The sequence below is a fragment of the Corvus kubaryi genome, unplaced genomic scaffold, assembly GCF_017639235.1.
Source record: "Corvus kubaryi isolate FWS band 111438036 unplaced genomic scaffold, C.kubaryi_AGA036_p1.0 37397, whole genome shotgun sequence".
In the NCBI taxonomy this organism is placed as follows: Eukaryota; Metazoa; Chordata; class Aves; order Passeriformes; family Corvidae; genus Corvus; species Corvus kubaryi.
Window position 1 is genome coordinate 16,774,996 of NW_024581136.1, and position 17,149 is coordinate 16,792,144.

Consider the following 17,149-nt stretch of genomic DNA (forward strand, 5'->3'; position numbering starts at 1 on the left):
CTTCACAGGGTTTTCTGTCCCAGAGAGCAGGAAAAAATTGTTCCCTGTGAGGGTGGTGAGGCCCTGGCACAGGCTGTTCAGAGCAGCTGTGAATGCCCCATGGACAGAAGTGTTCAAGGCTAGGTTGGATGGGGCTTGGAGCACCCTGGGATAGTGGAAGGTGTCCCTGCCCACAGCAGGAGGGTTAGAATCAGGTGATCTTCCAACCCAAACCATTCTATGACTCTATGATTTAAAGGAATCTTTGGGTAAAGTTTTCTTTTTGTTGCTCCTGAATATACTAAGACATAGAGAAACCAGCTGTTGGCTGCACACACAGCCTCTGGCCATCTCCAGAGGGACACCACAGCCCAGGTGGCACATCTTGTGGAGCCACTGCAGTGGACAGTTGGGGATGGATGGATGGATAGCTGATCCTGGATAAACCCCACTGCCTTCTCCTCGACAGCAGCACCCAGCACTGCGTTGTGATCAGAGACCTCAGCATCAGAGAGGAAAATGACTGAACTTCATGTCTGCAGTAAGACTCCAGAGCATCTCTTGGGGGCTCTGTGTTTATGAGCATCCACAGAGTAGAAGACACCAACACTTGCTAAAAATCAGCTCCAGAACCAGCCACATGGACATATGAGACAGAAATGCTTCAATTTCTGTCTGCCAGGGGAAGACAGGCCCCTGTGCTGGGGAGGACAGCTGTGCTGGCTGGGCACCTCACAGTGTTTGCTGCATTCTGTAGAAGTGAGGTGGGATTTGCCACCAGGGACCAGGTTTTTGGGAACAATGCAGCCAGCTACTGTCACCTCACACCCTGAGGTACACTTTTACAACATCCTCCTAACATGATACTGAGAACTGTGATTGCTCCCCAAAGTCTGAGTAACAGCATCTCCTGTGTGATAAAAGTGAAAATACAGCTAACAGTTTAATGTATTAAGTCACAGTATAAAGCAAATCTGTATTTGATGACTCAGTTTTGGAGAGAGCACTAAAGGATACCTGTAGTACCTGGAAAAAACCCAACACAGAAAACACTACACAATGACAAGAGGAAAAAGATTTTACCCTGAATTTATACTGTGTGCTTCTTCTGAGATTCTTCACAGTACAGGCTTGCTCCTCTCCAGTGTACTTTGGGTGAAACACGCTATCCTAAAAAAACACAAAAGCAAACAAATTCCCGTAACTGAGGAGTCTGAGAAGAGGTTTCCTGTGTTACAGTCTGTACCTACAACACATCATAGCAAAGGGGTTTTATAGCTGAGTGCTTTAAAAAAAAGAACAAGAAAAAAAACAAACATATAATATATATATAATAATATTAATTATTATTACTACTACCACTTTTAAGCTGCAAGGCCATAATGCTTTTCCTCCAGAAGAAGAATGTTGCAGCTGCCCTGAATAGTATAATTTTGCTGCAAAATAAGCACAAAAACAATCGTGGCAGGTTAACCTGCTACAGAAATGGAAGTAACAGATAACAGAACACAAGCCCACCAAGGAGCAGCCAGGAGGACAGAGCAGACTGACCTGGCAAAGGACAAGCTGCCTTCTATCTCACAGAATCCGGGGTGGTTTTGTAAATAATCACAGATGACACCAGAGATTTTTAGCTAAGGATTCCTAATACTGCTGCGCAGCAGAGCAAATCACACAGCTCCTCCCTACCAAGTACCCAGTACTCCTGGAAGGCCCTCCAAAGCAGCAGTCCGTGCTCTTCTCAGTGATCTCCAATTAATAAATCAAAACTCAGCCTAAATAGTGCACTTTATAGCAGCACAGCACTTACATTATCTTCTTCCTGAATTTCCAGGGTGTAGGAAATCACCTCCTCTGGTGTGCACCCTTCCACTTTATTCCACTGCAATGAGATCCACGTAACGCCAGCTCGAACAAGCCGTGGTGCAGAAGGGGTCTGAGGAATATTGCCTGCAGTGTAGCAAACCACCTCCTGGCTGTACCCACTGCTCAGAGACACAGCAGAGAGAGAGGAACATTAAAAACAAACAAACAAACCAACCAACCTCCAACCCCCCCAACCAAAGAAACAAAACAAACAAAAAACAACAGCAAAAAAACCCACCACAAAAACACAAAGCTAAAGAAACCTAAATCTTAATGTATTAGAGAAATATTTCACATTTTCAAAAAATTTGGACAATGTTCAAATTGCTCAGGTGGAAAAGATGAACACCCAGTTAGGAAGTGCCAGAACTAAGAATAGAAAAAAATGCAGGATAGCGTGTCCTCACAGTCATTTTTACAGATCTCACCACAGTAACACTGGAAAAAAAGATTTGATTGCCTAAAAGTATTAACTTGTTATTAACTGTGAAGTGGAAGAAAATCTCATTTAACAAAGGGGAACTAAAACATAGGAAATAAAGCCTCAAGTGTTGACCTTCTGGATGTTGAACCTGAAATGTGCAGAATACAGCTTCTATAAACTCATATCAAAGCTCTCAATGGAAGGTGAGATTCTTACAATTTTCAAATCTGTTTCCAAAGTACAAAACATATTTTGTGCCTTAAAGTCACACCATGAACTTAATTTAACACACAGGAAGAGCCACATCTCCTTAATCCGAATATTCTTTCTCAAAAATAACCTATTTGTTGAAATACACTTATATTTAAATACACCATCTATAACTAAAACCAAAACAACACAAAATCATCATACATGGCAAGTCCACAAGCATTACAACAAACCAAAACCATCTCATGACATGAAGTGTTAGATGACATTATCATGCCATAATTTTGAGTGCTGTCTATAAAAATAAGGCATGTGCTGCTGGTGCTTATCTGACAGATTAGCACAGAGCAGCTGACCATAAATAGTTTTTAGTTCACTACTTCCTCAACAGCCTGAGGGGAGAGAAAAAAGGGAGAAAGAGAACAAAAATAAAAGGGGAGGGGAGGCAGGGAGGAGTGTTGAAACACGCCCTAAGATATTTTAAAAATCTGGAATCTGGCAAAGAAAAGAGATGCCAGAACTGGGAACTCTGCAGAAACCCAATTCCCTTCCAGCTACACTCAGCAGCTCCAGCTCAGCCCCCCTCTCTCTCCACATCGAGCATCATTTCAAAGGGGAGGGAATCACTCTTGCAAGAAGTTGGGAAAAGGGACTCTGTGCACACATGAGTGGTCTCAGTCCATCTCAGGAAAACACAGGGATGTGAATAAAGAAGCTTTATAAAGCTATCAATTGCTGAGAGGCTTGTGTTTTAGAAGAGAGAACAATACAGGAGTCTCCTGCCACAAAACACATTGTTACATATCACTAGTGTTTCTTTTGTGTCCTTGTAATAATTATTAGATCCTGTTTAGCTAAGAAGGACAATAAAGGAGTACACAAGGGCACTGGATGTTTGGCTTCTTCACAGCTAAACCCTTCCTGGCCTGCTCTGCTTGCCTGAGCACAGGAGCACACACAGCCCCTGCAGCACAATGTCTCTCTGGCCACGCTCTGCTCCTCAGCTGCAGAACATTTCATCCCAGTGTTCCCTAGCAGCTCCCACAGGACTGAATTAAGTCTGATTTCTCATCATCTTCATTTGAGTGCATCAGTTCACATGCAAGGAAAAGCAGAAGCCAAACCCCATCTTTCAGTGCCTTGAAAGTGCCTGACCTCTCTCTCCCTTCTTTCCCATCCCATCAGCCAGCCCTGCCAGTCTCAAAGAAGGAAGGGACTGTACTGCTGAAAAGAGACAGAAGGGCTTTGCTTTAAACCAGAAAAATAAATATATCAAGATTCCTTTCAAAATCTGTAACTCAACTTCCCCTTGCTTGTTTTTCTTGGTTCACAGAGGTCCCTAGTGGGAATTTTACATAACAGATGTATTCTTTTTGTATTAGGAATAGACCACAAAACACCATTTAACACCTCAAAAGGAGTCTATCTGCTTAGGCTGATCTCATCATGCTGAAGGTACACAGCAATTCCCTGGGAGGTGAAGGATATCCCCAGGGAAAGTGTGACTTACCTTGAAGCATTAATAACAGAGCAAATGTCAGATATTTAACTCGAAACCATGAAGAGAAAAGAAACAAAAATCCCTCAGAAATTCCTCTTTATGCTGTCATTGATCAGTAAACTCTTCAACTACCACTTTTTCTCAAGAAATGTGCATCCTGAGGAACTCACCTAGTACCGATGTCGTTCTGGGCCGCCAGCCGGAAGGTGTAACCCAAAGCTGGGCACAGCTTGGTCAGCTTGCAATGCTTCTGGCTCCCAAAGTAACATTCTCTGAAACCACTGTTCCTCTTTCCCTAGAAAGAGATAAACCTGTAATGGGATTGCTATGAAACAAAACCACGCCATGCTCATTTTAAAAGGCGCTGCTAAACGGTATCAGAATTAGATGTTTTCATAGGGGCACCGTGCAAAGGAAGCTGTGCAAGCACTGACAGCACTGCTGTGCTCTGAAAATCACACAGATCAGCACAGTCAGTCTGCTGTCAGATCCCTCCTCATCTTCTTGTATTTGTGAGACATATCTACAGCTCCAGCTTGAAACACAATTTATCCCACTCATGAATAAAAAAGTGGGAAAATTATGACTGAAATGAATCTCTGAATCTACTCGGTCACAGGAGCACAGAAAAGGCACAGCCAACGTTTCTTTGCACACATCCATCCCTCGCTGGGATTGTTTCAGGAATTCTCTATCCCACAAGAGGGCTCTCGCTCCCCACGGTCCAGCACGGCCAGAGCCAGCGGGACAAGCTGGGTGCGACCCGCCCCGTGCTCTCCAGGGCAAAATTTACTCATCCCAGAGGAATAGTCAGCATGCCAGGTTCTGCACGCACCCCACTGCCCAGAGCACACAGCTTGTGGGGAGCAAGCAGGATTTGCTGGGGAGTTTGCAACTCTGTTAAGGAAGTTGTTTGCCAGAGGGATGGTTTATGGGAGCTTCACATCAACATGACCTGGAGCAATGGTGCACCCCGGCAAAGACAACACGAGGCAGCAGCCCAGAAGGTATCGAGACACTTCTCCAGCCCCCAAGTATTTCCTCAGGTACCGGTTTGTACCTCAGCACCACTGAGGACAAGGACACTCAGAAGTTCTCTCCCCTACCCCACCACATTTAAAACAAAATTAAACCCTTGTCAATCCACCCCAGCTTGGTACACCCTGGGGGAGAAATAAAGCCAAGCTGTTTGCAGGACAGAGACCCTAAAGTAACAGGGAATATCCGGACTCATTCTATGCCACACATGCAGAACAGTCAGTTTGAAATCTTCCAGGAGAAAGGACATGGATTGCTCAGCCCCTCATAAATAATATCTACCAGAACTGAAGCAGTTGAAAGGAGTTTTAATTGCAATACTCAAATACAAAATTAATGGACAATTACATTATGGAGTACCCAAAAGCAGCACACCAGAATGGCAGCCTGACAAAGCACATCCATGGGCTCCAACGTGTGCAGGAGACAGGGTTATGCCCATCTCTGCAACTTCTTCTGACCAAAAAGCTCCGCTCAGCCATTTACTAGTTTTGGCACGTGTCTGTACAATTTTTAATTTTTATTTTACTATTTACACAAGGCATCCCTCCCTGAGGCCAACAGCCTCACCTGCTGTGCCTCCTTGGGCTCACTCTGCCCTCCCACACACTGCTCCTCCTCCGTGCTCAGAACATCACCACTAAAGACCTCAAAAATGCCTCAGTGGGACATGCATTTCTCACGGGCCCATTCTCCAGCCCCTGCCAACTTCTACATCTCCCTCGGATTGTGACACAGAAGGAAAAACTCCCTGAAATGTTTGTAGTGAATCTCCAGAATGTGTTTATCAGGCTAGAAGCAACCACCCAGATCTCCAGCACAGCACAACAATGCAGAGGCACTGAAGGGACATTTAGCACGCTGGCAAACAGCCAGAACTTTTCTTTATACAGCAGGAGCCTACACTTGCTCTAGAACTTCTTCACACACAATCTCCTTCAACTTCACCCACCTGTTCCAGCTGTAGCATTACTGCACAGCTCAAGTAAATTAAGGAGTAGAACTGGAAAAGAATCATGAAACCCAAAGCAAAAAACATTTTGTAAAGGAGAAAACCTTTTCAGATCTAAAATCCCTAGCTATACAGTGCTTTGATAGAATTTATTTCGGTCAAAAATAACAGGTGAGCACATTTCTCAGCTCAGCAGTAATATATTTAAAATGCAGATGATACAAAACCTAATTAGAAATCTTATGTTTCAGTAAAATATCCATTCATCAGTGCAGCACTACTAAAAATAGATTTTTTTTTCCCCTATGCAAACTCTTATAGGTTGAGTTGCATTAAAGGAGTTTTTCTCCAACTTTTTAATGACTTTACTACTTATAAATAACTGAAAACATTTAATTTCTTTTGGATTTCTGCTTAAGAATGCCTTTTAAAAAATGATTTTCCTATGCTTTTTTTCCAAGAGAACGAAGTGACCAATTGCTAAGCATGTGGTCAAATAAAACAATGCTGGCTAAAAAGGAAAACCATGAAAAATCTCACCTATAGCACAGTGCCTGAACAAAGAGCAATGGGCCAAGCAAACTCTCATCTGTCAGACTGGTTGGTTAAAACTTTGGCAAAATTGCCAAACATTTAAGGTATCCTTAACTTTATAACAGCACAAACCCTGGTATTGTCTATTTCTCTTCTAGAACTGGTATTGTACATTCCCCAGACTCACTCAGAGACCAACTGGTATTCAGATTACTCAGACTGGCTGGTATTTTGGATTCTATTGGCACTAATTGGAGAGGCTGGCCGATATTTCTAATTATCCTGGCATTAATAGCCTGGAAATAGCCTCTCCACTCCTTCTCTCCCAAGATTTATGAAAGCACTAATGCTGGCATAATTATAGACAGGAACAACTGGCAGGCTGGTACTGGCTGCCACCCAAGAGTCTTACAGCTTTCCCAGAATCCTTCTCCTATTCTTTGTACACTCGGCATCCAAGTTTTTAATCCTTCAAATAATGTTTCGTAAGTTGCTTAAAATACACTGTATCATCTCTGCAAGTATTTCTAATCCCCAGATTTCAGAGGGAGAGCGCTGTCAGACTTCCCCAGCCCGTGTTCCCTTTTCTTCTCCAGGACAGCCCACCCTGGGATGGACCATCAGCGCCTGTCTGAGGAAACAAGGACAATTCAGCTCCACAATACTCCAACACAGTGTTAAACACACTTAAGAGCTCTGCCTGCTATTTCAGCAATATTTCAAGCTGCACACTCACTTAACACAGGGTGCTTGATTGTCTCTGGAGAGTGTATTTATTGAAGAAGGGATCTGAGGTTTGAAATGGGTTTTGTTGACTGAGTTCCCTGCAGCAGACCCAATAAATAAACACAAAAGGAGGAAGGGGCCACTGCAGGCACAGCAGTGCAGGAACGGAGCACAGTCCTGCACAAGACCTCACTGCACGTGACTGAAGCCAAGCTCAGCACCACATCTGTGACCAGGATGCAGGACTGACATCTGCTGTGGCCACACCAGCACTGGCTTCTGTGTTTGGGTCACGTTGGCAATAAAAAGGAATGGACTGAAATTCAATCTGACACAGAGCTGTGGAGCAAACTGTCAACAGTGTAACACACCCGAAGATCTCTCTACAAAGCTTTTACTGGGCCAGTTATGCAAGTAAATGAATTTTCCCTATAGACACTTAGGAAGACAGCAAAGGATCTACAAAACATCCCTAAATTATACACAAACCCCAATTTTACCCAAGACTCTCCTCTTGCTTGTCACACAAGAGTGGCACAGCCACAGAACAGACTTGGAGGGCAGGTAAGTGAACAAACACAAACATGGAGCTCCCTGTATCCAGTTCTGGTGGAGCACCACTGAGATGCCTGGCTCAGATTATCAGCTGGTATAAACAAGCACATCTCTGCTACCTCGAGGAATTTAAAACTTTTGGCAGAACAAAATTATCCCTATTTATCTCTGTGTAAACTTCCCTATTAACTATCCATCATCAAATCATTAAATAGTGTGGCATTGTGTTGGTCTTTCTCTTCAGTACATTAAAATGAGCTGCTTACTGGGTAAGAATTAAAGCTGCCTTAAGTTATACACAAACCAGGGACATACACTGTGTGAGAGGGATGTCCTTGTCTCTGGCTCAGGAGTATTCCTGCCCTTTCCCATAGAGAATTAATAGGATAGTCTTGCTATCCATATACACAAGAGAAACATTTATTTACTATCACTTAATCACACAACAAGCATTTCACATCTAATTAGTAACAAAGGCCTGGTTCTTACAGCAGTGCCAGCAGCATTTTTCAGTGCAGTTACAGTTTACTGATTTTGATGAATGCTGGCATCAGGGAAAGCATCACCTCCTTTACAGTCATGTTTTCTTTTTGGTATATTTTTAATGCTATTTTTTCCCTGATTAGCCTTTTGCTTACCCTGAATAATCAGTCCTGGCACCAAGTCATCAATTGATTAGTTCAGGTTTGTAAGTTCAAAGTTCGTAGCAAAAGAGCCAGAAGATGAAGTTTTCTGTAATTACTGATTTTATTGCCAGACAACTAATGCCAATCCCAGCACCTGTGGTGCAAGCGTGTTCCAATCCCAATGAAATCCAGAATACCTGAGACAGGGGTTGACCCTAACTCCTTTGGAGTCAGTGGAAGTTTTCCCAGGGTACACCCAGTGTATCTGAGTGATAATTTGTTGGACTGATCTTTTACTCTCCTATTACAGAATGAAGTGTCCTACATAGTTCTTAGGGCATTTTAAGAGAACAGTTTATTAGGAAGGTATTACAACTCTAATTCAAAGGCTAGGATCAGTAAAGGGAAAGCATTTGTGTTTTTTAACTAAACATGCAGCACCAGTCACATTACAAACCATTTATTCCAAACTGGGATTGAAAAATGTAGGCTAGCTGGAATAGCTTTATATATTGACAATCTTTCAGAGTCTGCAGGTCAGGAGAAACCCCAAACCTCAGAACTAAACTGAAGCAGCAGCTGGGTAGGGCTGGCCCAGTAACACAGTAAGCAGTGTAACCTCCTAGAATTTCCCACCTCACCTAATCCTGGGGCTGTAAACACAGCGCTTCTGCTGCCACTTTACAGCCACAGTTTGTTTTCTGCACATACAGGTGATGCCACCTACACTCCTGGTGGCATTTTGGATGCTACAAACTGTGCCTCTGCCTTGAAGAAACAGGAGGAACCAGGTGAGATACTGCTGAGCATCTGACATGCTCTGAGAATCTGAACTGCCCCAGAGACAGACAACCCATGACCCCCCAGCCCTGAGCACCAAGGGAGCCCCTCCCTTGGAGGGGTAACTCTGCTCGAGCTGGAGGAACACACTGGTGTGACTGGGACACAACTGGCAGTGTTTACCTGGATGCCTCCACCACTCTCCACATCTCCCATGCCCGATGCCAGCTTTGTTTCCAGAGTCTGAGCTGCAGCCTTTGCACAACAGCCTTCCAAGGACCTGTGTGCCATGAGTGTGGCGAGGGCTTTCCACACCATTCTTTCCTAGAAAGGGACTCAACTTCCTAGCCAGGCTGCCACTTTTGGGTGTTTTTCCACCTTTATCATCAGACAGATTTCTTGCTCTCTGCTCTTGCAAAGCCCTGTCTGCTTTGCAGCCACGATTTAATTTCCTTGTGATCTCTGATTTTCCCGTGTTTATATTTTATCCTGTGCCTCGCAGCTAATGAATGCTGCTCTAGCTGAGATCTGGCACCACGTTCCCTGTTGCCTGGCAAGCCTTCTCCTGTGCCTTGATGTATGTATTCCTTGATTTCAGCAGGACACAGTGTGGCATTGTGGAGAAGGCAGTGCTTTTGCTTACGTGGAGTTTACACAACCAAGCGCGAGCCTACGGGGCACTGCAAGTGAATTCTCTCTTGTACCTGGGTGCCATAATTCCAGCATCTAACTGCACTTCATGCCAGAGGCACAACCTGCCATGGCACAGGGAAAAGTGAGTGCAGCAGCCTGCCAGCCCACCACTACGTGTGACAAGGCTCCTGCAAACCCAGGCACAGCCAGGCTGCATCTTCGGACTTTTCCTTTCTCAAGCTTTAATAGCAGGTTTTAATTTCAGCGGCTTAAAGTTGCATTTCTGTCTCTTATCAGAGGAAAAAAAAATTTAGAGAAGCTACACCTGTGGCATTAACTGTCTCAGAACTTGACAGCTACATTTCAGCCAGGAGTCTTGTCAGACCACTGGAGATGTACCAAATTAATTTGTGCAGGGCCATTATTCTTTCATCTGTGCTGGCTAGCTATCCATTATAATCTCAGATTTCAGGGTTGTTACTGAGAAAACAAGATAATTAAAATAGGTAGACTAAGGGAATCGGGATGCCTTCATTTTTTCCCATTGGAAGCTGAACTACCCTAAACCAAACTGCTTTTGCTCTGTGAAAAACAGGAGTCATAACCATTCTCTCTGAAGACAAAACTCTTATTAAAGAGTTTAAAGGACAAAAGCATTTTAGAATTGCCTTATATATATCTCCAAAATTATGTCTAAGCTCCATGCAGACAAAATTAACATTACAAGTATTTGCACTGTATTAATTATCTCCTGATGGTCCTTCTTCTGACAAGACCTCTGTTGCTTTGCAGGCTGGACTCATCCAGGTTTCCACTGCTCTGTGCTGCTCTGTTCCCTCAGCTCCAAGTTACTGGAAGCCTTGGAAGAGATCACAAGTGCACAGTCAAGGTGCCACAGAAGGTCTACAGGATCATCCTGGCCCGTCCTTTTGGAGAAATCTCTCTTTAGTCTCCTTTCCCAGACTTCACACTCCCCCTTTTTCCCTTTTTCAGTGACAACCTTTGGCTTTCCATTATGTGCAGAGGGGCAGCAAGTCATTCTGAAGTTATTGTTTAACTTTAGTTCAGGTTCTGAGGGTTTCTCACCACGCAGACCCCACTAGCTGTGACAGTGCATACAATAAATGTCTGCACAGTGAGCGGCTCCAAACACCCAACATGTAGCAGAACGAGCAGGGAATGTGTTACTAATGCCTTGGTGGAAAACTTCACAACAGAATACTCCCTTTAGAATATTTTTAGACTACAAAAGACCTCAAGAGATGTTTCTCAGACTTTACAACCAAACACCCTTTCACACCGTTCATTTGCTGACTCGTGACGTTCCTTTATTTACATGTTGTCCAAGCCCTTTCTGTTACTCAATATTTCTTTTTTTCCTCCAGAGATAATACTCCCTGACTCATGCTTTCTGCAGAAATATGGCTTGTACAAAGGAAAGGGGGGAGAAATTAGAGGATAGAGGGAGGACTCACAAGAACCCACCTCCAGCAAATCCTCCACATCATCTGTTGGGACACTCTCCCAACAGCCCAGTGCTCACTAACCATGGAAGATATTTAGGAGAGAACTTATTTCCTTTGTGTCTGGAAAGGAACTAATTGCCACTACACAAAGGACACTGCTTTGACCCTGAGTACCTTCTCTGTAGAAAGGTCTGCAAGATCATGGCTCTTGTCCTCTGAGGCAGGAACAAGTGTTTATTCTGCACTCAGTAAAGGAAGAAAGAGATCATGAACGGAACTCTAAGATACATCACAAGTAATTAAATAGTAAGTAATGGTAACTAACAAATAAAGTACACCAAATGAGCGACAAAAGATTTCAAGGGTACGGAAACAGAACATTGTCTCTGTATAAAACACACTGAATGGAAAGTTTTCCCCCCGCTGCCTCTTTCACCTTTCCAACTCTTTACCTAATGCCATCAGGATTTCATTTTCCCATTTCTACTTTCTCCTGTATTTAATTATTTTTCTTTACTCAGCAAAATCCTTGTAAAGTCTGAGTACCATTTATTTGTGTATTTTTTCCAACTAGTTACTACTTACCTCATCCCACTCCAGAAGGTAGCTGGTGATTTTTGAACCATTATCAATGGGTGCCTACAAACAAAAACAAACAAAAGGTGATTTGGGGAATAAGAGAAAACGGTTTCACCTCCCCCAGGCAAATGACTACAGTTTCAAGTGAAACCAAAGCCTTGCACATGGCTTGGCAACCTCTTAACGAATGCTGGGAAGAAGCTGGACATAATGAAACACATACATTTTAAAAGTCAAGTCAGTGCACAGGAGGGGATTTGTCAGAGTACAGCAAGTTCAAGTCCCTTACTGAAAAATGACTGTCTCAGCCTCCAATTATTTCCACCATTTGTGCTCACTGTCAGTTCTTTTTCCCTGCTTTTTGCCCAATCCAAGCGTTACCTACCTTCCACTGCAAGGTTAAGGAGCTTTTGGTCCTGTGCGAGGGTTTGGGTGGGAAGGGACACTCTGGTGCTGAGCTGTGAGTAGTGAAGCTTACTGGCTCTGAGCAGGATCCCTTTACTGAGTTGTACATTGCATATACCCTGGAAACAGCATTCAAATAGGTTATAAATGTGCTGGCAGTTACAGTGGCACTGCCTCGGCCACAGTGTTTGACTACCAAAGCACCCACACCATCCACTCATGACACACTTACCACAGACCAATGGCTGCCTTCACTTCACTTATACAAGCATGCAAAAAAGATTACAGCAGAAGAGGAACAGTGTTTTGTGCAAATACTCCCACAGAAGACTGAGTTATCTGCATTATCTTTTTGTTCCACCATTATTTCCTTTCCTATTACCAGGCTTTCACACACTGTGAAAAGATCCTTCTTAAAATACAACAGAGAAAAAGGTATCAGCTTTAATGCCTGGTTTACACTTGATCCACATGTACCACGTTGAGTGCTGGTATCTGCTGGTCTCCTTCTGTGGGTACAATCTTCTACATAACTCAGGCATCAACACTTAGTGCACCTCCATGGATTAGAACTAACACAGCTCAGCAACATTGCTCTGATAAACTAAAAATCTTCAAAGCAAATTTGATTTCACACAAATCCTCTATATGTCAGCATAGAACATGCAATACCAAATAACAGGGGAAAGCAAATAGGATACACTTGAGCACTTCCTCACGAGGTGCTTTTCTCTGGAAAATTAATGATGTTACTTTTTCCCTTCACATTTTCCATGCAGCAAAAGAAAAGTGCAAATTGGAAGTCTTCTACTCAAAAAAAAGTTCAGGCCATGACCAGACAATGACCTCTGAGTTGGCCGTAGCTATTGTGTGCTTGAATGCAGAGCTAAAGAAAGGGCAATTTCTAAATTTGTTTTCAGTAGATAAGAGTGATTTATGTACAATGGCCACCTACGCAGAACAAGAACTGCTCTGGTGCTGCTTTACACATCACCTGTTAGCAGGCAGGAGCGACAAGAATTGCAAGTAATTAACTGAGTCTGCATCTGGCAAGTGGCACATACATGTGCTGGAATTGAGCATGGCCCAGCATCCAACACACGCCACAAGGGAAATAACACCGTGTGAAAACGAGCTCGAGGGGCATCTTCAGCAAGTCACTGAAACACTGAGCACAGCCAGCTCTGAGGGCACCAAAACAGTACTCCTGAAGAAAAGCAGGTGTTGGTTCAGAGCAAACCAGGTTGTCTCAGGGTCCAGCAGGGCAGCAACAAACACAAGCACCTTGGTCCAGTAGAGTCAAAGCCCTGAGAGATGCTGCCAAGGTCAAGGAGACCCGAGGTGATCTGCCCAGTAACTGCTGGCCCCATAAATTTCTTTACTCAACAGATTTATTTCTTCACAGTCATTAATACATAATGCAGTTTCAGTGAAGAAAAAAAAAAACCTATGGTGGAAAGCAAACAGCAGCTGTTCTAGTGTCAGCTTGCTCCACTACAAGCAGTGCTGCTGCTTTGCAAGTCTGACTTTTGTATTTAGCTGCTCCTTTTTAAACACAAGTTACTGTTAACTGTTCACAAACGACCTACAATTTGGCAAACCTGCAGGAAGGTGGAGGGAACTGTAGGCAGGGAGGAAGAAGTCAGCCAGGACCTGGGGCAAATACCCACAATGTCCCTAAAAACGACCAAAATCTCAGCCCAGCTGTGCATGGTGACCTCTCTGGTGTTTGAAGTTGGCTTCAAAAGAGACGTTCAGTGCTTACAGAAGGAAGCTCAACAGTGTTTTACAACCTTCTCCTTGTTACCACCTCTTTGCTGCTAAGGCCAGGACTCCTGGCTGACCTGGGAGCTGCATCTTTTCCTCATTTATGACAAGTTCCTTCTGGTCTTGTGCTTCTACTTGAAGAGCTCATTTTAGGGCTCCACTAGAAACTACCTTTAAAATTAAAAAGAGTCTATAGTATCAGAGCTAGATGGACACATTTCAGTGTTGGATTTTTTTTTTTTTTCCCAGAACTCAGAAGCGAGGTGTTTGTTCTTTAAACAAACAGGAGCAACCTTGATGTGAAACAGTGTGCCAAACCTAGCCCTTGTCAGGAAAAACAGAAGGGAACAATAGACAGGAGTGAAAGGATTTTTTTTTTTTTTAGAAGGATATTGGGGGTAAGTGAACAGGATGTAAATTCAAAGCCTTGGTTCATAAATAAAATCTTTTTAAAAAAGCAACATGAGCAGGTAACAAAGTATTAAAACCATCAGAGAGCAAAACTAGAATGTGCTAATAGTTAATAAATGTGTAAAACACTTTATCAGAATAAAGAGAAATATGTTATGAAATTATCAACACAGGTCAGTGTGAATCCTTTTCTTCCCTTGGAATAAATGCTGAAATAACTATGGTCAGATGGATCTGTATTCAGCAGATTTAATTCCCAAAGCGTGGCCTAATTATGAAAAAAGCATGCTGGAGTACTTTCAGTGTTTATGGTACAGGAACTGAAGAAACACCAGTTGCTTGAGTCAAATTTTTAAACAACCTCAGATATCCCACTTTCATACACAAGCACTTCCAGGCCTGTTATCCATACAGAAATACAGATAAAGAAACTTCTTTTTGCCTCTTACTACAGCAATGACAACAACACAACGAAAGATATTGTTCAAAAAGCACTCTCATAGTGCAAGATAAAATCATAAAATATTTAGAAACCACTGAAAAACACACCTACAGAGGTGACCATGAAATTATTGAACTACACTGCATACTTACTTTAAAAACTTTCACATTTATTCCCATATAATTGAAGAGTTTATATTTAAGTGACATTCATTTCATGCTAACTCACCTGACGTGATAATCTGTTGCTGGCCTAAGGTCCTTCAGGTTGTATTCTAATTCTTCTCCACTGTAGGAAAGAAATCCAAACCCAACAAATTAATAAATTATGAAAAGCAGTAATACACTTAGCACAGCTAGTGATTTTCTAGTGATATAATTTGAAAGAAGAAGAATAATTCCTCCAAAGAGAAACAGTAGTAAAACCATATACCAACAATTTGTCAACACACTTCATGTTTCTAGAAAACTTCATAAAGCTCCATATGCACAGAAGAAAAGAATTCATCTCACCAATTTATTCAGTAAACTAAATATATGGGCTTATTTCAATGCTATCTTATATTTTGTTGATATTTGTATAAAGTTCATTGTGGTTTTCAACCCTCCCAGAGCTGAAAGGAGCGAAACCCAAACATTATTGTTGTACATTCTGCATATTCCCTATTCAAAATGCTTCATACAAAGTGACCCATTGAACTTCAGAGGAAGAAGCAGAGTTTCTTGCACAACTGTTTCACTTACTGCTTTCTCCTCCAGAACCACACTCCCTGTGAGGACCACGGCAAGGAGACATTTAATTAACACCCAAACAGCTGGACCCACCTCTCTTTCAATACCAAGAAAACTTAAAGCAAAGTGGTTTAGACATTTTAGGGAAAAAAACTATTAATTTCAAAAGCAGCCAACATAGTTAGGGCTATTCTTTTTCCTTCTGGCTTGTTTGCTGGTAAATGAACACTGGGCTCAGTCATGTGTTGCCAAATCTGTGAAGATTAAGGTACGGGTCAGTGCTTAATAAGTAATAGCCATCTCATGTAAGAGCTTGGCTTATTCATGATTTTATTAAAATATGGGAAACAAGAAAGCTCTCAATTTAGCATAAAGAAATATTTCATAGCTAGCTGGACAAGTACAGGGAGATGTCTCAAAATCAATAGAACAAAATCCAGCAGAAAGCACATGCCTGCTAGGTTGCCAGAAATCCACCAGAAAGCCTTCTATTTTTTCTTTCATATAATCCAATGCTCTCCAAATCCAGTTTTTCCCCTCTGAAATGAGCGTACCTCCTCACAAAGACAATGCATTCAACATATTGCAGACTCTCTTTTGCCTATAGTAATAACAATTACTGCTGCTCCTGATGGAACATACCACATCAAGCTAAAGGCTGCACTCTGGCCAGCAGCAGGAGACACATCACCACCAGCAGCTTTAAAACAGATGCACAACATTTCATAACCAGGAGAAAATGTGCAGCCATCACACCAACAAGCACAAGAAGTACTAGAAAGTGTCCTTCCCGTTTTAAAAGCTCAGCAGAGCACATATTTGACTATGGAGATGCTCACATTGGCTCACAAACAGCTGGTGTAAATGCCAGAAAAAGAGAAAAATCAGGCAGCCTTTCCCTGGTTAATACACCCTTTTTGTATTATCCAAGACCTGCCTCCAGCATACCAAGAGGAATACCCTAATTCACAGGACATCTTAAGAAAGGAGATGCCCTGGTCTCAAGAGGTAATTCCTTGAATGCTCTATCACCTGGACTTATATTTAATGAGATTTGGGAAGGATTAGCTATTTCACAATAGCCAAGGTCACATCTCCAAATTCTCTTTCCTAGACGTCATTAGTGGGGAAAAAGAAAAGCATAACACCATATGTACTTGATCACAGAATGAGCTCAGAGGATCACTGCAAGTAGACACAGAGAAATCCCTCAGAAATTTTACTGAAGTCTGCTGAGAGCCAAGTATTCGGGTTTTTCTGGGGAGCCTCTGTAACCTCCTGACTGCTGTACTCCCTCCTCTGCTCATCCTAAGACATTACAAAGCAGCAAAGCCATCAAATTTTGCTCGTTAGCTGAAATAACAAGATTTTACTGTTCTAAATCCTGCAAGTCCACACAAAATTAGCCCATTAGGAAGGCAGCTCTCCTGCCTGCATGGTGAACATGAAAGGTTTTGACATTTAGCATAAAAGAAAAAGTAACCTTTTCACTGGCAATGGGAGTGACAGCATTGGAGGCAGCAT

At 42.6% G+C, this 17,149-nt stretch overlaps 1 protein-coding gene across 1 annotated transcript in view; it reads right to left on the reverse strand.

The window, feature by feature from the left end:
- FNDC3B (fibronectin type III domain containing 3B) overlaps positions 1-17,149 on the reverse strand; it is a 186,112-nt gene that overhangs the window by 41,087 nt on the left and 127,876 nt on the right. Inside the window, exons 9-14 of the mRNA XM_042041887.1 lie at positions 15,123-15,182; positions 12,255-12,393; positions 11,876-11,929; positions 4,151-4,275; positions 1,790-1,964; positions 1,063-1,149 (exon numbers count right to left, since the gene is read on the reverse strand). Coding sequence (XP_041897821.1) covers positions 1,063-1,149; positions 1,790-1,964; positions 4,151-4,275; positions 11,876-11,929; positions 12,255-12,393; positions 15,123-15,182 — 640 coding nt within the window. The remainder of the gene's footprint in view (positions 1-1,062; positions 1,150-1,789; positions 1,965-4,150; positions 4,276-11,875; positions 11,930-12,254; positions 12,394-15,122; positions 15,183-17,149) is intronic.